This window comes from Ictalurus punctatus, chromosome 27 (genome assembly GCF_001660625.3).
Source record: "Ictalurus punctatus breed USDA103 chromosome 27, Coco_2.0, whole genome shotgun sequence".
Classification (NCBI taxonomy): Eukaryota; Metazoa; Chordata; class Actinopteri; order Siluriformes; family Ictaluridae; genus Ictalurus; species Ictalurus punctatus.
In genome coordinates this window covers 14638225-14662500 of record NC_030442.2, presented here as the reverse complement: position 1 = coordinate 14662500, position 24276 = coordinate 14638225, and the positions used below count along the sequence as shown (strand labels likewise).

At 38.8% G+C, this 24276-nt stretch overlaps 1 protein-coding gene and 1 long non-coding RNA gene across 5 annotated transcripts in view; one reads left to right on the top strand and one right to left on the bottom strand.

The window, feature by feature from the left end:
- Positions 1–12015, bottom strand: part of LOC108259666 (uncharacterized) — a 25758-nt gene extending 13743 nt beyond the window's left edge. For 2 of the 3 annotated variants that reach the window (XR_001810979.3, XR_001810980.3), the window contains exons 1-4: positions 11799–12015; positions 9862–9944; positions 7625–7689; positions 6079–6493 (exon numbers count right to left, since the gene is read on the bottom strand). This is a non-coding gene — a long non-coding RNA (uncharacterized LOC108259666). Of the gene's footprint in view, positions 1–5622; positions 6494–7624; positions 7690–9861; positions 9945–11798 lie in introns of those variants that run through there. The other variant, XR_006981234.2, reaches the window with a different exon arrangement.
- Positions 12016–12097: 82 nt separating this feature from the next.
- On the top strand, positions 12098–22769 carry irx5a (iroquois homeobox 5a). 2 transcript variants are annotated; one of them, XM_017459318.3, is made up of 4 exons: positions 12098–12848; positions 13956–14361; positions 14897–15589; positions 21975–22769. In XM_017459318.3, the coding sequence occupies exons 1-4, from the start codon at positions 12603–12605 to the stop codon at positions 22046–22048; spliced, it is 1419 nt and encodes a 472-aa protein (XP_017314807.1). In that variant the 5' UTR covers positions 12098–12602; the 3' UTR covers positions 22049–22769. The 2 variants fall into 2 exon arrangements, with proteins under 2 accessions (XP_017314807.1, XP_047007588.2); XM_047151632.2 differs by lacking the exon at positions 21975–22769 and having other exon boundaries at positions 12101–12848; positions 14897–15873.
- The last annotated feature ends 1507 nt before the right edge of the window (positions 22770–24276 follow it).

Sequence of the window (24276 nt, the reverse complement as noted above, 5' to 3'; positions counted from 1 at the left end):
TCACCAGACCTTAACCCAACTGAGCAGCATTTCACACCCTGAAGAGGAGACTGAAGGGAGAACCCGCTGAAACAAACGACAACTGAAACTGGCTGAGGTAAAAGCCTGCAAAAGCAACACAAAAGAAGAACCCAACAATTTGATGATGTCAGTGAGTCACAGACTTGATGCAGTTATTGCAAACAAGGGATATGCAACCAGATATTAAGAGTGATTTACTTTAATTTACTTCAAGACTTATCTGTTCCTCCAATTTTACTTGGCTAAAAATTGGGTGGTCTGATACAAAAGGTTGTATTTTATGTTGTTGAATACGTCTAGATGTAAATACCAGGAAATAAAAGCAGAAATCTCGTCTAAACTCTCGTCTCACATCCATCTTTTGATCTCAAACCCAAATGTCTTTGGTGTACAGCACAATACAATACAACACAAACACATGAACTGGCCTTGCTGTTCCAATAGTTTTTGGAGGGAACTCTATGTACACAAGGATCCCGACACACACAAGCACAAACGCGTGCGGTCTTACATACACTTATACACACTCTCTTACACACTCTGCTGTCATTCAGTCAGATCAGAAGCAAGTGTTGAAATCTCTCTCTCTCTCTCTCTCTCTCTCTCTCTCTCTCTCACACACACACACACATATTATAAAAGAGCAAAAGCGCAACAGATTAGTGTTAAGATAATTACAGGTACAGTATAAGTCTTTCTTCCTTCCTTCATTCTGTCTATTAACCTCTCAAGGGTCAGATTTGTCTATCATCTTATTTATTTGTTTGTTTGTTTACAACTTTCCCATCGTTTTCTTTTCTTCCCTCCTTTCTTTCCTTGTTTTGAATGAACTCAGTGATCCTCTCGTGGCTGTTTTTAAAGCCCTGGTCCGAAAGATGATTCCTGATTTCCCTTTCAAAACACTGTTTAAATGCGTTCTCTTGAAGACAAGAGACACGGCCATAAAACCTGCACATCTCCCGCTTTTAATCTCTCACTCTTTCCATCTCTCTGTCTTTCTACCACACCTCTCTCTCTCTCTCTCTCTCTCTCTCTCTCTCTCTCTCTCACTCCCCATATTTCTCTCACTCTCTCTGCCACATTTTAGTCCTCAATACACACTCTCACACACACACACACACACACACACACACACACACACACACACACACACACTCACACACTCACACACACACGGTGCAGACAGACGAGGAGGCCCAGCAGGTCTGAGTGTTTCAGTGTTAAGCCGTTACAACTGAGGTGTGTGCTCCGATCATTACACGCAGCACTGCACACACTCTGATTAGTAACAGTTGTACATTAAAGGCTACTCTTCTCTTCCAACACACACACACACACACACACACACACACACACACACACACACATAAATTCCCATTTTTTCTGATACTTTGTACATTTTGCATGTAATATTGATTAATAATCATTAGTAATTCATTAAAGTAAATAAATGTTGCAGACTCCACATTTCAGAGCATTTAATCTATCGTTTTATCCTCATGAATATATCTACTATCTAGAGATAAAACAGCTTGCTGAAAGCCTGTCTTTTTACAGACACCGGAGAAGCTCTCAGAGACCGAAGGCTGTTTGCAACAACACTAATTTGCTCCTGGTTATGGGTCACGTGGCCGTTTAAGCAGCTTTCTCTCCTGAAGCACAGGTGAGCTGCGGCTGCCTTTGATCTCGCCACTCTGTTTGTGTTAGCAGGGTGGAACCATGGTCCTCTTTGGTCACAGATGTTCATGGGAACTGAAAGGTGAGTGCACCTGTAAACATCAGCATGCCACGGTGAAATCCATCCGTCCAACCAGAGAGGAGAGGATTAGGATCAGCAGGGCCTCAAGCACCCAAAGTCAGGTGTTAGAAACGCATACACACACATTTGATTTGTGAGGACCTTCTATTGATGGCTAATTCATGCCATCCTACGGCTAAATACAACCCAAGCCTTGACCACAGCAATGAAAAGGAAACATTTTGGCTTGTTTAGTTTTATTTCCATCTTTATTTTTTTAATAAATGTTGCAATTAAAATAATAATAATAAAAAAATAAAGTTTCCTCATGGGGACTACACTAATGTGCCCACAAGCACGAGGTCAATCCTTTTAAGATATTCCTATCCTTGTGGGGACATCCGAGTACCTGATCACGGACAGGTGTAAAGCATTACAAAAAGAAATGGGTGGTATTTGAAATGCAAAACAATATTTTTGCCTTTTTTTTTTCCTATGGTCATGAGCTTTTAAGCAAAGAGCCAAAAATTATATTTGCTCAAATAGCAATGGCTAAAAATTCTCTCCACTGGCCACACCAACACCCACACATGCAGTACCCACCCACACACACACACACACACACACACACACACAGAAAAAAGCAACTTCTTCCTACTTCCATCTTCACTGACAAAGAAAAAAAAAATCAAAAATCAGTTCTTTTATATCATCATCCTGCTTCCTAGCTAAGACGGCTCTGATCTCATAGCTATGTTGTTAATCTCTCAACAACAAATGGCAGACGAAAATAACAGCAGCTTGACATTCCTGATACTGAAATATTTCACAAACCTAAAAGCCATAATAATTAATTCGGTAAAGTCCGGTTTAAGTTTGAAGATTATCACTTGTCACACTGCGCTCGATCCCAATAAAATCTCTGATGAATTCTATAACGCTTTCCATGTCAGATTCTATAGTATGATGAAGATCCTCTAACTACAGACTTTACTACTCTTCGTTCTACGTGCTTACATCATCAGTCAGTGTGATCTGGGCTCGTACAGAATAAGAGGTTGCATAAACTGTATTTGTGTCTGTCTTGTGAGATTAGAGTCATTTTATATCGTTCTCCTATTGGTGGATTTTAGATCTGAGAGTTAAGAAAAAAAAAACTTTGCAGTGGCATACAATCATAAAGCCACATTGTGTGGTCTAAGACTGCCGATCTCCACTCAATTCTTTTACAATCTGCCATTTTTGCCAAAAAAAAAATATATATATATAGTGTAAAGCTAGATTTAAGCTTAAGGACTTTTGTGTAGAGCAATAAGATAAATTGATTTCATCTCCAACTTTTAAATTATATTCCTATATATACTTTTATTTCAATTTTATTTTCAAAGAAAAGTTGTATTGGTGGTATTGGGGGGGGGGGGGGGGGGGGGGGCATGGTGGCTTAGTGGTTAGCACGTGTGCCTCACACCTCCAGGGTTGGGGGGTTCAAATTTCACCTCCACCCTGTGTGCACAGAGTTAGGATATTCTCTCCATGCTGTGGGGGTTTCCTCCCATTACTCAGGTTTCCTTCCCCAGTCCAAAGACATGTGTTGTAGACTGATTGGCATTTCCAAATTGTCCATAGTGTGTGAGTGTGAGTGTGTGTGTGTGTGTGTGTGTGTGTGTGTGTGTGTGTGTGTGTGTGTGTGTGTGTGTGTGTGTGTGTGTGTGTGATTGTGCCCTGTGATGGGTTGACACCCCACCCAGGGTGTCCCCTGTCTTGTGCAGCAACTTCCCTGGGATTGGTTCCAGGCTCCCCTGTGACCCTGTGTAGTATAAACGGTACAGAGAATGGATGGATGGATGTATGGATGGATGGATGGATGGATTTGGGGTATTTCGGATTACATATCAAGAGTTGTTTTCGGTATTGACTTGGTTTTCTCTCTAACTTATTGGCATTTGTACTTGGACTTGTCTAAGTCTTGGGTGTTGGTCTTGGATTTGTTTGTAAGAATAATGTTAGGCTAGTCTTTTCTATTTGACAAGCACAGAATTCTAGAAAATAATTGTCTAAATGCACAAATGAAGCCTAGTTGAAGTAAAGGTTTTGCCTTGAATATGATTTGATGTTTTGTTTTGTTTTTTGGACTCTATCTTGATTTGGCCCCGACTCCCTTAAAACACGCGCTTGACTCGATCTCACTTAGTCTCACTGTAGATTAGACACTCATGATCTTGACTACAGCCCTAATTTTTCTCATCACTGATTACAGATACATACAGTATATGTAATAATTGTCTTAAATGCTATCTAAATGACAGAACTAGATCCTACAGGGTGTCCCAAAAGTCTCCATAAATAGGGGGAAATTAACACTTTTCAGCAAACTGTCTTCCAAAATGTTTCATACTTAGTTTATATTATAGGTTTTATTTATTTATTTATTTATTTATTTATTTATTTATTTATTTATTTATTTATTTATTTTCAAATAGAATTTAAGAACACCGTTGACAAAAGAAGAACGTATTGAAATCATTCTCATGGCTGGACTGGGAAGCTGTCGCAAGATTGAGGTGGACTTTAACAGGAAACATGACAAGCACGTCACATACGACACCGTTGCCAAACTTATCACCAACATCAAAAATACTGGAGGTGTTGCGGACCTACCGAGAAGTGGACGTCCACGAACATCCACTGACGAAGGCAAAACCGACGTGGTGCTGGAATACATGGTCCTCTATGAATGGAGTCTTTTGGGACACCCTGTACATTTGATTTGCTTCATGATGCAATAAAAGGCTTTAGAAACAAAACATCTCATCATGAAGGCATCAATAAAAGAGCTTGCATTTGACCATTGGGTCAATACTTAATATTTAACTTAGAGAAGAACTGTCTGACATTTCTTGTTTTATTCAAGTGCTCTTAATAATAAAGCATCTTCGGATAAGAATAGATACCAAATCATTGATGAAAAATCCATATGAAAGATTTGAGGTTCTATAAGAAATAGAAATCTCAGTCAATATGTATCTTTAAAGTTGTTCCGTTGTGCTTTAGATAGTGTGGTATTTCGTAGTACAACTCACACTCCATGGTTTGATGTATTATAAGCTCTCTCATGCCCCTACATCACATTTGTATATCTTTCACCTCTGTGCCATCAGCCTGATAGGGAGCAAATAGCAGTTGAAACCTCATCTGCATTGTTGTTAGTACGGATCATCCCCGACATCCAGAATGCAAGGGCTTCATCAGGAAGCCGTTCTGTTGTATCAGATGTATCTGAAAAGCCGAACGTGGGAGAGGAGCAAGAGAGGGCACGCGCTGTATGCAGAATGGCGTGAGCGATCTACATTTCAAATGCAGAGGATGTTTTCCGCTGGATGTTTCTTTGAAAACATGGCTACAGGGAGCAAGCGAAATGTAAGCGGATATGGCATCAAAGAGCCTGGAGGAGAAAACAAAACAACAGCACACAGGAAGAGAGGAGCAGAGGATAAGTCCTTCACATACTCCTCATTACTGGATGTGGAGAGCTACACAACAGAGGAATGGAAAAAAAATAAATAATGAAATAAAATAAAAACATTCAGGGTTTGAGTAGAGGTAGGAAGAGGAGAGGAGAGGAGAGAGTTTGGACCTGATCACATGGAAAGGTTGTACACATTTCCAGAGTGATGTGGTTGGATTTGATTTGATTTGATTTCATACAAATGATGTTGTCTCTAGAGGTATGAACACTAATCCTGCCCACTGACCTTTGTACTTACTTATTTCACATGGATCATGTAAATTGCAAGCTTGAGATCACGTTGAGAAATAATGTTTTATAAATGATGTATAAGAAATGAATTGAAAAGTAGTACAGATAAGAGATAATGTTTGAATATTTCCTCAGACACTGGATCAGTTCAGCATTATAAGGAAAATACATGATGAAGTCATATGACACTTCTGCAAAATTACATTAAAAGCTACATACAATACCAAATCACTATACAGACACAAGCAAATAAATATCATTAATGTATGATGCTATATGATTATTGAATTATTATTCAATATCATTATTGATTATTGAATTATTGATTATTGAATGACATTCTGCTCTCAGATAAAAAAAAAAAAACATTTAAAATGACAATATTTGTTGAAAATATGTTTTAATCTCACTGTTGCAATCAGACAAAGTATTTTGACTCATTTTCTCACACCAATTACAGGCTATGCTGACAGATCAGGGATGCAAAGAGTGTGTCTGTGTGTGTGTGTGTGTGTGTGTGTGTGTGTGTGTGTGTGTGTGCACGTGTGATTGCTATACTCACAGCTTTTAAACTGTCCTCTGTGTCCATAATATTGAATACACTGTGGACAAATAAAGCCTTGATGATAGAATATAATACTGAATTATTTGAAAACGTCACATGACCCCTAAAATGTAAATCAAGACAATGTTGAAACTAAACATGTGAATGTTTTGAGTGTAAGTGATGGCAGTAGCAACTTGTCCAACCAGGTGGTGCTCTTTCTTTCTTTTTCTTTTCTTTCTTTCTTTCTTTCTTTCTTTCTAAATTTGTGTCCTTCCTTGATACAAAACTTTCTTCTATCTACCTATCTAAAGAATTATTGTCTTGTTACATGATGTAATTAATACACATTTCGTTCTTTCTTTCTTCTATCTATAAAAATAGTTAAAATTCCCAATCATTCCTCTTGTCTTGGACTCAGCTGATAGCATTTCTGAGAGAGAGAGAGAGAGAGAGAGAGAGAGAGAGAGAGAGAGAGAGAGAGAGAGAGAGAGAGAGAGAGAGAGCCCTAGTGAAAATATGGTCCTGTGGTACAACTGTAAATATTTTTCAGGGTGAAGGAGATGAAAAATCATTTAAAAAATCGATGCCTGCTTCCTATAGCCCATCTCAAACAAATCAATCATAATCTTAACCAGCTGGCAGGCGAAAGGGGAGGCATGCAATCTTTGTCTGAAATCTCTAATTTCTGAATCCATTCTCATAACAGGACCATCATCTGACCATTTAACTCGGCTAACGGTGTGCCTCCCTCCTGAGGCCCTGGGGAAATGCAGTGAGGGCATGAGGATCCTGAGTCAGAGGACTACTTCTGACTACCCCTGTCTAACCCTGCCTACCCCTATCTACCCTGTATAACCCTGCCTACCCCTGTCTACCCTGTTTATCCCTGCCTACGCCTGTCTACCCTGTATAACCCTGCTTACCCCTGTCTTCCTCTGCCTACCCCTGTCTACCCCTGCCTAGCCCTATTTACCTCTGCCTACCCCTGTCTACCTCTGTCTACCCCTGTCTATGCCTGTATACCCCTGTCTACGCCTGTATACCCCTGCCTACCCCTGTCTTCCCCTGTATACCCCTGCCTTCCCCTGTATACCCCTGCCTACCCCTGTCTTCCCCTGTATACCCCTGCCTTCCCCTGTATACCCCTGCCTACCCCGTCTGACTCCTTTTTTAATTGACATTAGTAGGTGAAGCTTCCGTTGAGTAGAAATGCACTTTAAGGATTATGGCGTAAATGTCAGGTGTTAAAAATAAATAAATAAAAGGCAGGTGATCGTAACAGCCCTTATAACATTCAGCTTTGATCTTTTGATCTAGTACTTAGACTGTACAGATCGTATAATATTTCTAATATTCAGAAAGTATACATTTTCACTTCAAAGTAAAGCACATTATACTGAAAAAATAAACATTCTTCTTATTATCAGACTTTACATTGCATGTAATATTTACTGGAGTGTGTACAACAAATATGATTTATGCATATATTCACAATAATAACAATACTCTACAAATCATACATGTAATGAGAACGTACATCTGGAACTCGGCCATACAATACCTCAGCCTGCGTCTATTTTATCCTGGAAATCTGAGCAGACGACAATAAATCCAAGGCACTGAAGACTGAAATGATAAACACATATATAAAAGAATGAACAAATTCATTAACACTGGATTAAATGACTAGAGGGTGGAAAATCAAGTGGATTCCCAGTTTAGCACTTCTTGTTTGAAGAGGTTTAAACCAGACAATCCACTAATCCAGTTTTAGTGAGCGATTGCTCTTCGGAGTTTAATGCTTCCTCTTATCTAAACCACCTCATTCAACTGAGTGGCTAATTAACAAGCACTTGATGAGCTGAGGTGTGTTAGAGTAGAGAAAATCTGCTGGAACAGATTTGATCTAATCGGTGCGTTTGCTCTGCTTTTGTGTGGATATGCAGATGGGAAGCTGTACAGGTTTAAAGGATGTGTTTATTAACGTTTTAGATGAGGACACAAGGTACTTTTAAGGTACACTAAATGTACTTTTGGTACCTTTATTATGGATCTTGCATCTGGAAATGTAGACACGTGTAGTATAAGTTTAAAATGATTCAAAGTACATACATAGAGTAATCTTTTTTTTTTTTTTTTTTTTTTTTTGGTTAGAGTGAAGCTTTAAAGATACACTTTACTAGTACTACATACTAAAGGGACCAAAGATGTACCCTTGATTGATGGTACGACCCCAGTGACAAGGAAATGTACAGTTACAGTTTAGTACCCTTTTTTTCTTCTCTGAGAGTACAATTGGAAATATTTATGCCTCATAAATATTTCTAATTGTACTCTCAGAGAAAAAAAGGATTATTACATGCATTATTACTATTGTTAATTAACCACATATTATTATTATTATTATTATTATTGTTGTTGTTGTTGTTGTTGTTGTTATTATTATTATTATTATTATTATTATTATTATTATTATTATTATTATTGGGAGCCTCCTGCCACACATGTGTTTAATCATTTAATAAAATTGCAAGGTCAGAAAGAAATCAGCCCCCATTATTTGGCGCGGATCTCCCCAAAGCACAGGAGGCGGATTGTTTTGAATTTCAATTGGCTTGGAAGTGTCCAAAGGCCCCGAGCTAATCCATCAAAGACTATTCGCCATGAGTTAATCGCTTTACAGCGGGTTCGGAGTGAGAAGGAGCGTTGGACTGCTCTGCTTCTGCTTTACACACACACAGACACACACACACACACACACACACACACACACACACACACACACACACACACACACACAGGAGGTAAAAAAAAAAATCCTGTCAATGCGCTTTCCAACTTCATTTAACCCGCATCTGTGGCACTAACACTCTGCTGACTAATCACAGAATAATTAGTATTAAAAAAAATGCACTATTTCTGCCTGAGGCATCTTTAAACCTCCTTAAACCCTTCTCTTCTGATGAAATGTCTTTCGTATTTAACGCCATGGAGCATCTTTTTAGACAAAATGTTAACATTTTTTGCGTCTCTGCCCTTGCGATGTTGCATTCAGACAAAAAAAAAAAAAAAAAAAAAAACAGAGCAGGACAGACATGTGTCCATCTTTTTTGTTTTATAGGCTACATGACAATCACGCATGCAAGCCTTTTTAAAGAAAGTCTAGCTGCCCAGTTTTAGCTTTTTATATTTTAGCTTTATTTGTTATTTGTGTTTTAATCACAAAGACCAATTAAGTCGTTTAGAGACAACAACTAATAGCGGATTTTATTTATTTATTTATTTATTTATTTATTTATTTACTTTTTTTTATTTATTTATTTTTTACTGCACGCATGTCTATCACGGAAAACGTCTTAATGTCTTTTATCATCAATTATTTTATTTATTCATCTATTTGTTTATTTATTTATTTATAAATCCGTTAGAAACCACAGCTAATAGCAGAGCTGTTTTTTGTTTGTTTGTTTGTTTGTTTGTTTGTTTGTTTTAAGGAAGTACCCGAAAAAAAATACAATAAAACTAAAATAAATAAAAATGATCAAATTCTAAATACTAGCAACCCAATTTTCAATTTCTACAAAAAAAACAACAACCAAAAAAAAACAATAAAGCTGTACAATATCTTTGAAAGAACTTGAAATGAAGTCAGTATGTAAATTCTACATTCCCTGCATGCACGGCTTGCCGAGAGAGAAAGTTCTCAAAGTGATGCTCGCTCGACCAATTTCCCGGACGATGCGTTTTCAAAATATATATAAATATATATAAGCTAGCGGAAACATGCATATTTCTTACCTCACTCCCAACCTCCGAGCCGCATCCGAGCTCCTTCTCCCCATCCCTGCTCTCCTTCAGTCCTCGGAGCTGAACACACACTCCTGCCGGTGAAGAGGAGGAAGTAATTATCACCGATAATAGACTATCAATGAACAGTGACGTCACCAGAAAGGGTATCCAAGGCAACCGGCAAGCTATCTAAGGGTGACCTGGCATTGGCCAGTTATAACGTCCTTCAAACTGGAGCTGGAAGCATAATTGGCCAATGGGGCGTTGAATGGAGGGTTAAAATCCCCCAGAGGGTTGAGTCAGGTCCAGATTGAGAGGAGAAAAGAAAAGGAACGATAAAGAAAGAGCAGTAATAATAATAATAATAATAATAATAATAATAATAATAATAATAATAATAATAATAATAATAATAATAATAAGCAGCCGTCTGCTTTATTTCTCTTATCATCCTTGACATGTAGGACCCATTTAAACATGTTGCATAAAATTATACACCATGTAGCTACTATTTGTGTAGTGATTGGAATCTGGACAACTGACTGAAATGAAAATGTCTCCTGTTTTCTTTATGATGAATAACGTGCATATTATTATTATTATTATTATTATTATTATTATTATTATTATTATTATTATTATTGTAGCTATTCTCCACAACGGATCAAAAGCTCATTGCCACGTTGAAAGTGGGTGGTGACCAGGACAGGGATGGGGGTGAAATAAATATGTTTTACAGCGTGACTGTATCTCGACTTCTGCTTGGCTCTTTAATGGTTTCAGTCCTTTTCCTCTCCAGAGGCTTTTTAACAGCGCCTACAGCGATCCCTTTCGGCTCAGCGCGGACTTTAACTAACTCGAGCAGTGCAGGAAAAAAAAAAAAAAAAAGGAAAAGAAAAGAAAAAAAAAACAACAAACAAAAAACAACTACAACTACAACAAAACAAAACTAGAAAAACAGTCTACATGAATGCAAAACTCAAAAACACATTGTCTACAAAATGTTTATCTTATGTTACCTGAATATTACATAGACTATTATTATTATTATTATTATTATTATTATTATTATTATTATTATTATTATTATTATTAAATACGTGTGCCTTTTTGCCTGCTCTTTTCAGAGATACATTTCTATTACTTCTAGGCTGGACATAATATTTTATAGGAATATAAAGGATATAAAGTATATAACAGGATAATAAGCATCAATATTGGTATCTATTACAATAAGGCCTACTATTATAGTATATCCTATTTATACAGTCGGTTAAGACTACTAGAGTGGACCATGCGCATTTTAAACCTAAATAGCTTGCGTTCAGCTTGTTTTATTGTCATAATAGGCATGATACGGTGCACGTATGGTTTTCAAGCAAGCAAAATGAAATAAACCGGGATAAATCGGGGATCTCCTAGGGCGCAGAGACAGATATCAGTGTAAATCAAAGCGGCTTAGAGGCCATGGCCGTGGCCTCATATGGACTTTAATATGCGTGTGTGTGTGTGTGTGTGTGTGTGTGTGTGTGTGTGTGTGTGTGTGTGTGTGTGTGTGTGTGTGTGTGTGTTCGGGGATTTGTGCTAAACAGGAGGAAGAGCCGTTTCATTCCTGAATCTCAGTCTAAAAAGTGTCACTTAGGCTATCGCCTGTCAAAAGTTAGTACTCACTCGGTCTCGTGCTGTGAAGAACCGATTCAGAGTCGCACTCATGCGCACTGACAACAGTGACTGCAGTTAAACTGACTCATTTTCACAGCGTCGAGTTCAAATAATGCAAATAGTATTGAAAATTCTCATTAATCGACTGTAAGACAGCACGTTTTTTTTAAGGCACCAACAAAAATCGCATGAGCCTTTCCGTTATTCGGAGAGTTATACGGTATGTACTGTCAACAAGACAAGAAAAAAATAAAAATAAATGCAAGAAACAGAAGGAAAAAAACCTGGAAGACGAAAGAAAGAGCAGCAGAACATGTAGCGTTTCTCCTCTGGTGTTTGGCAAAGCGGTCTCTGGCAGCCAGCTTAGTCCATTTGCTATTAATCAAGTGTGAAAGTGACGGCTTCATGTGTTTAGAGAACGAGGGAAGTTGGAGCTGATGCGCTCTCGGCTCGCATGAGATCGCCATCCAGGGGCTGAAGCGGTTCGGTCTAAAGCAATGAGGCTTGTTAGAGGCAGAAAAAAAAGGGGGGGGGGGTTGTTAGCGAATGTCTCTGCGCGAGTGTGTCAGAGAGTGAGAGAGAGAGAGAGAGAGAGAGAGAGCGCTGGAACCGAGCACCAGCTCTCCTGCTCCCTCTCTGACTACACCCGAGAGGAGGAGCGTGAGGAGGCGACGTAGTGGGCGTCAGAATCCTCAATTTCCAACTTAGCATCCTGGCAGGGCACTCCGCGGCGCAAAGCCCCGTCTGAGACGCGCAAAAAAAGAAAACTTTCTCGCTCAAAAACACGGCATGAGAGAGGCGACAGGTCGAAGCTGCGAGGGTCCGACTCGAAAAGTCGACCATCACTGATCCACAACAACAACAAAAACATCAACAAGAACAGTCCGGTTCGAGTTAACGGAGAGAAGTCAGAAGTCTATGCATTCGTCGCTCCTTCTGATTTCCAGTGCGCGAAGGCGACGGACGCGCGCTCTGCTCATCAGGGACTCTATGCGCGAGCGAGGACAACTGTGTGTGTGAAAGTGGGGGGAAAAAAAAGAGGATTACAAAGTGTACCGATAAAGAAGCTCGTTCTCCGGCGCTTGGCCATGGCGTACCCTCAGGGCTACTTGTATCAACCGTCCGCCTCTTTGGCGCTCTACTCGTGCCCAGCGTACAGCACGAGCGTGATCTCGGGCCCGCGCACCGAAGAGCTCGGTAGATCGTCGTCAGGCTCTGCATTCGCACCCTACGCCGGATCCACGGCGTTCAGCAGCGCCTCAGCCGCCTACAGCTCGCATCTGCCGTACGGAGCGGACGCTGCAGCCGCCGCAGCCACTTTCACCTCCTACGTGGTGAGTAAGTTTTTTATTTTTTGTTTTGTTTGTTTTTTTTTCTTTTCTTTTTTTTCCATTTTGTTGTTTGTTTGTTTCACCCCGTGTGATAGCTGTAGCTTGGGCAAACTTACAGGGCCGATTGCTTGTGTCCCTAATTTGTTTGTATGTAATTGCGCATGTTGTCTGCGATAGTTTTTGGCTATGCAAGTTAACCAAATACAGTTTCAGCTTCTTTAAATTGGATGCATTTTCTGACGTTCTTAGATTATAAATATTGGGATACAAAAAGAAAAAAAGGCTGTTTTGCGCGAAGAATAAAAATGGCTTGAAAAACAAGTCGTGCAAAAGATTTCCAGCAGCAAACATTTGCGTCGCATTTACATATGAGTTACATATGGCCCCATATAGCAAAATCTTCTTAAAATGAAGCATAAAAGGTTGGTTGAAATTATGATTGTTATGATTTAAGAGCGAGCGTTTTGTTAATTTTGTTATTTCATAAAACAAACAAACAAAAATGTTCCGTTAAATAAAAACAATGTCTGCCAGCGTGTCATAACAAACTGAGAGCATGCAAAAAATATTATGAGACTATGAAGAAAATGTGAAGAAAATATTAAATGTATATATATATATATATATATATATATATATATATATATATATATATATATATATAAATATATATATATATATATATATATATATATATATATGATATGTGTGTGTGTGTGTGTGTGTGTGTGTGTGTGTGTGTTTCTGAATAATAGAAATAAGTTGCAGAATATAGGATACGTTGAGAAGTGTATTTTAAGCGCTGGTTTTGTTTAAATGTTTAAAAATATTAATTTTCACAAATTGTGAAATGTGTGTGGTTTGGCGCTTCAGTTATGTGATTAATTTGTGTGTGTGTGTGTGTGTGTGTGTGTGTGTGTGTGTGTGTGTGTGTGTGTGTGTGTGTGTGTGTGTGTTGTTTTACGTGAAGGTTTAAGTTTGGAGGGCTTGTTAAACTTACATCACGTTAGTGTTTAGTGTTTGTATGTATGGAATATGTGGTTACGTGGTAGAGTGGGCTTAATTGTATATATATATATTTTTTTTCTTTTTTTGGTGGGTTTCTTGCAGAGTTCCCCCTATGATCACACGTCAGGCATGGCTGGCTCTATCGGTTATCACCCATACGCAGCTCCACTGGGTTCATACCCGTATGGTGACCCTGCGTACCGTAAGAACGCGACCCGGGACGCCACCGCGACTCTGAAGGCCTGGCTCAACGAGCACCGCAAGAACCCGTATCCTACCAAGGGCGAGAAGATAATGCTGGCCATCATCACCAAGATGACCCTCACCCAGGTGTCCACCTGGTTCGCCAACGCCAGGAGGAGACTGAAGAAGGAGAACAAGATGACCTGGACGCCGCGCAACAGGAGCGAGGACGAGGAGGAGGACGAGAACATCGACCTGGAGAAAAACGACGACGACGAGCCTAACAAGCCTATTGACAAGGGGGACTCGACAGATACGGAGACAGGTCTGTGGAAAAATCATCAATTTTTAATTCGCAGTCGTTTTTTTTCCCACTCCGGGCGCAAAATTGATTGCTGGTTAATGGCGGTGTATTATTTATAATAGGACAATTGCTTTAAATAATAATCACCTTGAGCTCTAATTTGACTCCTTATGGAGTGAGAATTGCTGGTGACGCGGGGTGTTTTGCAGTCCATTTATCTTGAGCTGCATAATAGGGGCACAGCTGGCGTACTGAATCTCATTTATTACAATCCGATTATTATTACTATTATTATTATTATTATTATTATTATTATTATTATTATGGTACGAATAATAATAATCACCATAGGGTAGTAATATTTGTTTGTTTTTCAGATATTAACGTCTTCTATATTCAATTTAAATTCTATCATATATCTATACATATTATATATATATATATATATATATATATATATATATATATATATATATATATATATATATATATATATATATATATAATGCTTTATATAATGTGTATATAAGTCAATTTACATTTTGCCATTTTCCAGATCCCAAAATTCTGCACGTGGGTGAGGCGCCATGCGACAGATTTCAAGACGACCATCACGGCAAAGACTCGGACCCTCTGCTCAGCGACTCGGACCTGAAGGAGGTGGACGAGCGCGCGGACGCACTCGTGGACCCGTCAAAAGCCACCACGTCGTCTCCGTCTCTCGTGCAGCGGGCCCACGAGCTCGGCGTGCACGACAGGCCGCCGGAAGTGGCGCACGGCGCCTCCGCGGTCAATCACAGCAACGCAACGTCCGTTATCCATTCTCCTCCGTCCGCGCCAAAGCCTAAACTGTGGTCTCTGGCGGAAATAGCCACGTCTTCGGACAGGTGCAGAGGAGGAGGCGGCGGTGGCGGCGGCGGCGACGCAGGGGGCACAGCTCAGAACGCTCTACCGGCGGCCAGCGCCGCGTCTCCAAGCCGGACCTCGACGCAGTGCGCGCTCCCGAGCGGCGCCGTGCTCTCCCGGCCTCTCTACTACACGTCGCCGTTTTACGCGGGCTACACGAACTACGGCTCTTTCGGCCACCTGCACGGCAGCCACGGCTCCGTCACGAGCTCGGCAGCGACGCACTTCAACGGAATAAGTCCGAGCGTTTTGAACCGAGCCGAGGCTCTTGCCCGAGAAAGCAAAGCAAGGAGCCAAGCGCAGGTAGACCTGTGCAAAGACTCCCCTTATGAACTCAAGAAAGGTATGTCCAACATTTAATACCGGAATTCGTCTCCGCGCTCATGGACTATTATTTATTATTTGTGGTTGCATATAAAAGAAGACGACGAAGAAGAGAGAGAGAGTGAGAGAGAGAAAGAGAGAAAATAATATTAATGATAAAGGGATTTCGGACAGTTATTTTCTGAGTAAATGCTTATCTTCAAATCTTAGTTTCTGAATGGTTAATCAAGATGTAACATCTAAGAATTGTCTTAAAACGCTGCAGCCGCCTAAGTCTATTTGTATTAAAGACTAATATGTATATTTAATGTAGCATTTTTGTATTTAAAATGGACAATACACTATCTTTGAAGTAAATTATGACAAAAAAAATCGAGTGTGCAGCAGTTGTTTTGGGGCACTTGCATGCTTTTGGATGACAAATGTGACAGCTGCACAAGAAAAAAAAAACAAAAAAAACAAGCGAACAATGCTTTAAAAATGTTGAGGCCTTTCTGCGACGTAAAATCACTGAGAGTCATTCAGGTTATTGGGTTCATTTTTTTCCTGATTGTCCGGGGATTTAAAAAAAAAGATATATATATATATATATATATATATATATATATATATATATATATATATATATATATATATATATATATATATATCACAATCAGAGGTGAAAGTCACAGCTTTAGAAATTCAGTGAAGTAGGTCTATATGATTGTTATTATTATTATTCTTATTATTCTGAAACGCTTCATGGTCGGGTATTTTAATAACCTTTAATAACCGGATCTTTTATCACCTATATGAGGGGATAATAGGTATCATTGACTCACAGGCGTGAACGTACTTGAGCAGGTGAATATTGATATGACAACGCTGGCCGAAGTGTCGAGCAGTCATTTAACCCAATTACACTCCATGCGCGTCGTGTTATGTGCCGAACGATCGGGTGTTGAACTCCAGTAATGAGTTCGATTTTATGCCAAATTTAGACCCTCTTTACTGTTTCCGAGGCGTAGCGACTGAGAGGCACCCGCCAATGCAATGCTCTGAGGTGTTTGGGGAATATGCGTCTCGGTTATACTCTTAATGGTGTGAAAGGTTGAATAAATAGCACTGCGGATTACGGACGCGGGTGCAATCGCCATGAGCACCGTGTGCCTGCGCCTCTAGACCCTTTCTCAAGGAAACCTCTATAGCTCTACCCTCCTCCGCAGGTAGGTGTCACACTTGCTCCTAATACGGGCCGTGCACTCTTAAACACACACACTCAGAGAGAGCATCTTGCCTCAGGTGGCACGCCAGGAGGAGGAAATGGACCTCTGTCAAACCCAACTAAACTAACAGTGGATCAGGGCCGCAAGCACGTGCTTACACTTTTGTGTGGGAAAATAAATAAATAAATAAATAATTGGGTTTATTTATTTATTCAAAGTATCAAAGTACAAGCCGAATTAACATTAGTCTACAAGCGTTTAAACTCAGCATTCAACATTATTATTATTATTATTATTATTATTATTATTATTATTGTTATTGTTATTATTATTATTATTATTATTATTATTATTATTATTATTATGGAGATTGTCTGAATTCAGTACAAATCGCTCACCTATATTAAATGTAAACAATCTCTACGGATTGTGCACTATGTGTTGACAATTACACTGTAAAACAAAAACGAAATTATTAGAAATCTCACTGTTGGAGCATATTACAATAACTAACCAAATACTATAATTTAAAACAGACAATTATGTTGGGCTCTTGGCACAAGGTTTGGATATTATTGATAATGAACACAGCTAATTTAGAAACAATATTAGATTTATTTACGCATATACTACTACTACTACTAACAACAACAACAACAACAACAACAACAACAATAATAATAATAATAATAATAATAATAATAATAATAATAATAATAATAATAATAATAATAATCAGTAGAGGTATTAAAGGGGAGCAGATTGCCCAGGTCTGAGGTCGGGTCATTAATCTCTATAGTTTACTTTGCGCCCTCCACTTGAAAAGTCCCCTGGGTTACACTGAATTCCCGCAGCTCTAATGTCTTTCCCCCTGCAGCCCCGAGACCCGCCATATTTCATCTCTCACTACACCCCAGCCTCCTAAATAGCATAATCACCTTTTCTTTTCTTTTTTCTTTTTTTTTTCCCCCCCAGCTCCCCTCTAGGAATTGACGCTCCTCTACGCATTAAAAATCTTTTTTAGTAGATTTAAGCAAAACGAAAATGACATTCCAGAGTGCCATAGGACATTCTCCTAGCCAAGTAAACATTTATTGGTTTTGAGTTGCCACATTTTACGGCAGTATTTTCCCCATCGTTTATATATATATATATATATATATATATATATATATATATATATATATATATATATATATATATATATATATATATCAAGCTTGACTTTCACAGGCCTAGAATATTGAGCTATCGATAATAATTTACGATCTCATTTTCCGCCTGATGGAAATCAATTGAACGTTTAAACGGATAAACTAGAAGTAGAAGGGAAAGCCCGGTTCAAAGGCTTTGGGTATACAATAGCGGTTTGAACACTGCAGAGAGAGAGAGAGAGAGAGAGAGAGAGAGAGAGAGAGAGAGAGAGAGAGAGAGAGAGAGAGAGAGAGAGAGAGAGAGAACGGCTAATAGGTTCAGTAACAGTCGTGTGAAATCCTCCCCACTAATTTCTGCACTCAGTAGCCTAGGACTGTTTTTTTCCTCCTATATTTAGTCGTTATCAGCTCTCGGGGATATTTGCAAAGGCCCGGATCACGTGACTGATCCGCCCCTGTCGCTTCATTTGATGTGTAAATTTTATGGCATGAAGAAAACGGCTACACTTTATGGATATTATGGATATCGGTGTATATATGATCACAGGCCTATAACTACCTTTCTGCTTTACGTGCACTTATACGAGCAACAAAAGTTACACACTTACGTGCAGTGGCAGACAATTATTTCTTTTTCACTATTGCAAAGAAGAACGTTCATTCTTTCCCCCATCTACAATCTTGTTTCGAATCGACCGAATTCACCCCAGGTTTACTAAAATGTAAAATGTCATGATCTCTGAATTGCTCGCGCAACCTTTTGCACATTTAAGCGAGGCTCAGACATGTAGGAAAGCTAATTACTCTCAAAATGTTAGAGAGGAAAAAAGAGAGAAAATAATTAGAGGTTAACTCAGTTGTGCCTAAGCAACAACTCAGAACTTATAATAAGATCCAGAGATTCATATTCACTTCGGTATTTCATATTTTTTGGGGGAGGAAACTGGAAGCAATGTGTTGTGCAACGAAACAATTGTATTTATTTATTTATTTACTTACTTACTTACTTACTTATTTGTTGTCTGCTTTATTTAATCATCAAAACAGATTTCACTGGGCCATGCGACTTTGACAGGCTGTAGTGAACTTCTTATAGGCAGAAAAACAACAAATAAAGGGTAAAACTGCAAGGAATGAAACAAAGAATACAAGTGCTATTTTTTTTTAATAATACAGAGCAGAAACGCGTCTCGCGCTTATCTTTAATTGTTCTTTAATGAGTGAATACCTAGATTTCTTTTCGAAATATTTCATAAAACATACTGACATTTCATTGTGTTTCTAATAAAAAAACAAACAAAACAAACAAACAAAAAACAAACAAACAAACCAGTGTATTTATCAGGGTTATAAAGGGGAGGAAAGGATTTTAAAGATATTTTTTATGACCCGACATGAAATCCCACACTTAGAATTGTGGGTAATTTCATCCGCTAAACATATAAAAATGAAATCTATTAAACATTACGATTTCAAGAAAGAAATGTAACCAAAAATGTAGAAAAAAAATGAAAATGAGGCAGGAAAATAACCCATGAAGCAATAAAAGAGAGAGAGAGAGAGAGAGAGAGAGCGTGTGTGTGTGTGTGTGTGTGTGTGCGTTCCAACGAAAATCGAAGAGCACAAATTGTCCTGGACCTAGTCACGTGACATGTTCGCTTCCGCGTTTCCTAAAACAAATATCTGTAGCTATAGAAAGTAAAACAAAAACAAAAACAAAAGCAAAAAAAAAAATAAATAATAATAATACGACTTAAATAAATACATGCAGAGCATGGTGTTTAGATAAAAAGTGAATAAATAAGGCAGTTTATAATCGAATGTGATACAACATTTTGTTTTTTGTTTTTTTGATAATGTAACCCATTGCTGAAGAGTTAGGCTACACCTGCCGCCCTGTATCTGTGCGCGCGCGCGCGCGCGCGCGTGTGTGTGTGTGTGTGTGTGTGTGTGTGTGTGTGTCAACCTGTTGATGATCGCGTTGCAAAAATGTGCTGCACCAAGTGTTTCCCAAAAGATCGTGGACTTTTATATCAGCAGCAGCCTGATAACAGCCGATGTCTACATGATCTCTCATCAGTGACAAGCCTCCAGCTGAGCCGAATCATATTCAGCCCGATCGTGTAAAAGGACACCATTTTTATTTGGCGCGCTGCACATCCGGGAAAAGCAACAGAGCAACAGAGCAAGTTCGTCCAAACACTGACAGAATCTTTTTTTTTTTTATTTTTTTTTTTTAGTCTGAATCCATTCTTTACTTGAAGTGATTCGTTTGCTCAAATGCTTGTCTTAAATGAAGGATGGTAAAAAAGAGAAAGGGGGAAAAGAGAAAGAAAGTATTATCATTTGACCTGTTCTCTAGCACAGTTGGAGCAGTCTCTCTCTCTCTCTCTCTCTCTCTCTCTCTCTCTCTCTCTCTCTCTCTCGGATTTTAAGAAGAGAAGGAAAAATAATAATAACAATGATGAATAAAGACAGAAGCAGAGGGAAAGAGATGGAGACCGTGGCCTAGAGAAGATCCTATTAATTTCTCCTTTTCTGTTGTTTTTCTAACGAAGAGAGAGCGAGAGAGAGAGAGAGAGAGAGAGAGAGAGAGAGAGAGAGAGTCCTAGCACTGATTTGTTTTAAACTGATGTTTTTCAGTTTTTTTTAAGCAAATAAATAAATAAATAAATAAATAAAGACACACACACACACACACACACACACACACACACACACACACACACAGAGAGAGAGAGAGAGAGAGAGAGAGAGAGAGAGAGAGAGAGAGAGAGAGAGAGAAGGCCTATAGCTCAGAATGTATTGTATTTATTTGTTTTAAGAAAAGGAGTATTTATGTATTTATTTATTTATTTATTTATTTTAAAAGCAAGGACAAACATGATAATAAATAAAAGAGACACAGCTTATATAATAAGCGGAGTGTAGTTTATTTTTTTTTAATTATTATTTTTTTTTAAGAGAGAGAATGGTGTCATTTGCCTAATTTTTGTCTAAACCTTTTCACTCGTCTCCTCTTCTCCACACCTCTCCACAAACTGGAGTGGAGTGCGCTCTCTCTCTCTCTCTCTCTCTCTCTCTCTCTCTCTCTCTCTCTCTCTCGCTCTTGCTCCCCCCCCCCCCCCATTGGAGCACGCTGGGAAAACCGCCTCCCCTTTTTTATTTAATCATCCGATCCCACTGAGGAAGCGCTTAATTAATTATGGGGGCTAAAAATGCAGGCCAGCTGTTCCTCTCCTCTCCGCACTGCTTCCGCAAGGTGTGTGTGTGTGTGTGTGTGTGTGTATGCGTGAGAGAGAGAGAGAGAGAGAGAGAGAGAGAGAGAGTGAGTGACGTGGCCACGGGGCCTCATTTTCACAAATTAGCTCCATTTTCTCCTTCAAAAAAAAAAAAAAAAAAAAAAAAAAAAAAAAAAATAGCTGTCAGGGCTCGTCTGACGTGGGCGTTTCGTTGGTTATTAAAGACCTCGCACTTTGTGTCTGTATGTGTGTGTGTGTCCTGATGAGGACCAAATATCCCCGCAAAAAAAAGGAGTATGTGACATGTTTGACCTTGTGGGAACATTTGGTTGGTCCCTACTAAAAAAACTTATGTTGTTTTTTTTTTGTTGTTGTTGTTTTTGTTTTTTCCAGAAAGTGGAGCCTTTTTAATAATAACAATAACAACAACAACAACAACAATAATAATAATAATAATAATAATAATAATAATAATAATAATAATAATAATAAATCAAGTTAAATCAAAACAAATAAGAACCTAAAAGGTTTCCTTCTGGTTACTGGTTACTGAGGTTAATGTCATGGTTAGATCCAGGTACAGCATGTCAGCTAACTGCATAAGTAAGAAAGGTGTAAGAGAAGTGTGTGTGTGTGTGTGTGTGTGTGTGTGTGTGTGTGTGTGTGTGTGTGTGTGTGTGTTAGGCAGCACATAAATCCTTCAGGTTTGAAGCACATCCGAAATAGGCAGGGACACAATGTAAACGTGCTCAGATTTAACCGACAGCTCGTGATTTACTGCTGTTTTTCTCTCTCTGCAGCCCTGGACTTCAGCCGCTGTTTTTCTATGGTTTTCTCGAGGGACAGATTACACTTGCCTCATTCGGCCGTCTGACTGGCCGAGAGAAACCTACACTCTCAGAAAAAAGAAAAAAAAAAAAAATAGTACTAAACTGTACCTTTCCTTGTCACTGGGGTGGTACACTCAATCGAGGGTACTTGTTTTATGTCTGTTTCACATGGAAACATGGATGTAGTGTATACCATTACAAATGATTTAAGGTACATAAATGAAATGGACCATGATTAAAGCTTTTCTCTAAAAACTGAAGGCACACTCACTATAAGCAGCATTCGAGGTAATTCATAGTAAAGGTACACAAGGTGTAAGTGTGATTGTGGGTACCAACCCAGTGAGACTGAAAGGTACGGTTTACTCTCTCTACAACCGAGCAGATCCACAGGAATATCACCTAATATTTATATATTTATTTCTTTTTAAATAACTAAAGAACGAAGAGCAACCTTCTTTTAAAGAGAATTACACTGAATTGGGACAGGGTGTGTTCCACTAAAACAGCCTTTATACCCTTTCACTCTTTTATTAGCTTATTTGTACAAAGTTAAAGTGAGAAAAAAACAATAATGATGAACTAAATGTTAGATTGCTTTCTTTTTTTTTGTTTTGTTTTATGAAAGACTAGAATGTTTTTGTTTGTTTGTTTGTTTGTTTTTTAACATTTAGGTGTGAATTCCAGGAAATGTTTCCACAGATTCATTGTGGATCATTCAAATTAAAATGACACACAAATAAATCTGTAATTTGATTACTGTAAGACGTGTTTTTATTTACTTCTCACACAGATACAATTACACTTGCCTCAATTATTCACTTATGGTCGTAGCTTACATATATAGCTACATATACGTGTAATTATACGGGCTTTTCTTCTCAGACGAAGACAAATACGAAGGTGTTTTTATTATTATGTTTAAAAAAAAATTACAGCAACACAGACAGAATTTCCAATATGTCGACACATTCACTGTCTGTCCTTGGAGCCTCAAGGCAGCACTTAGGCGAGATAAGCAGTCCTATTATTCCTCTCTTTAATGGTTCTGATGAAGATTGATGAACTGTTTTCTTTACAGGGACTTCAGAGGGTCCATGCTATGGATGGAGGGAAGGAGAGAGAGAGAGAGGGAGAGAGAGATGGAGATAGAGGGGAACTGAAGGAATGGAAAGGAGGTCTACAAGTTTGCCTGAGTGTTTATTTACCTTTGCCCTTTTTTTAATGATCCCTTTCAAGCAGACATCTGTTCCACATTAAGACACTGATATTTAACGTAATGATGTGCTCACTTGGTAAGATGGAGGCAAAGAGAGAAAGAGAGAGAGGGGGGGCTATGATTGACCTCCCACCTGGAGGTCACATCGAAGAGTGCAGAACTCCTGTCTAATTTCTCATGCATTTATTTATTTATTTATTTCTGTCTGACCAGTTAGGTTTTTTTTTTTTTTTTTAATTTAAATTTTTTTTTTTTTAGTTAGACTGTTTTCGCCTCACTCAGGCTGATGGATGCAAATGTGAGCGCTGTAATTGGATCAGCTCCCTAGATACAGATAAACGGCTGCTGCTTTGCTGGGGTTATTTTAAGCTGTGCACAGTGTATGTGTGTGAGTGTGTGTGTGTGTGTGTGTACAGAAAGCACTAATGAGAGGGTGAAAGAGACGTGCTATATACACTCACGCTGGACCAGGCCTAACACACACACACACACACACACACACACACACACACACACACACACACACACACACACACACACACACACACAAAAACATGAAGGAGTTCCCGGAATCTGTGTGTATGACCACCATGCTCATTAAACAATGTAACCATGTGCTGGTGTACAACTGGTCAGCCAATCCCAAGCCAAGAAAACAAGAACTCCACCCAAAATTCTTGTATCAGATGTTACACTTAACGAATGACAAGGTGTGGACAGAGGGCATTGCTGAGACTGTCAAATAAATAAATAAATGAATAAATAAACAAACACTGGGGAAAATGTTATTAGATCGTTTTAAAAGACAATATTTATTTATTTAAAAAAAAATGAAAAAAAACATGATAAATATATACTGTTGCCTGTTTTTTCTTTTTTTTTTTTGTGCCTCGTCTTTTTCAATCTTCATTGGTTCATATCCGTTGAACCCCCTTGCCCACTGTGGCCTCAAATCCATGTTCTTGGCTGACAGGAGTGGAACCCGATGTGGTCTTCTGCTGTTGCAGGTCAATCCACCTCAAACTTCAAATTTGTTGTGCATCATGAATCGCT

Coding starts and splice junctions, on each gene's coding strand:
- irx5a (XM_017459318.3), top strand. CDS start 12,603: ATGGCGTACCCTCAGGGCTACTTGTATCAACCGTCCGCCTCTTTGGCG. Junction 14,362..14,896: donor CTCGACAGATACGGAGACAG/GTCTGTGGAAAA, acceptor GCCATTTTCCAG/ATCCCAAAATTCTGCACGTG. Junction 15,590..21,974: donor CCCTTATGAACTCAAGAAAG/GTATGTCCAACA, acceptor CTCTCTCTGCAG/CCCTGGACTTCAGCCGCTGT.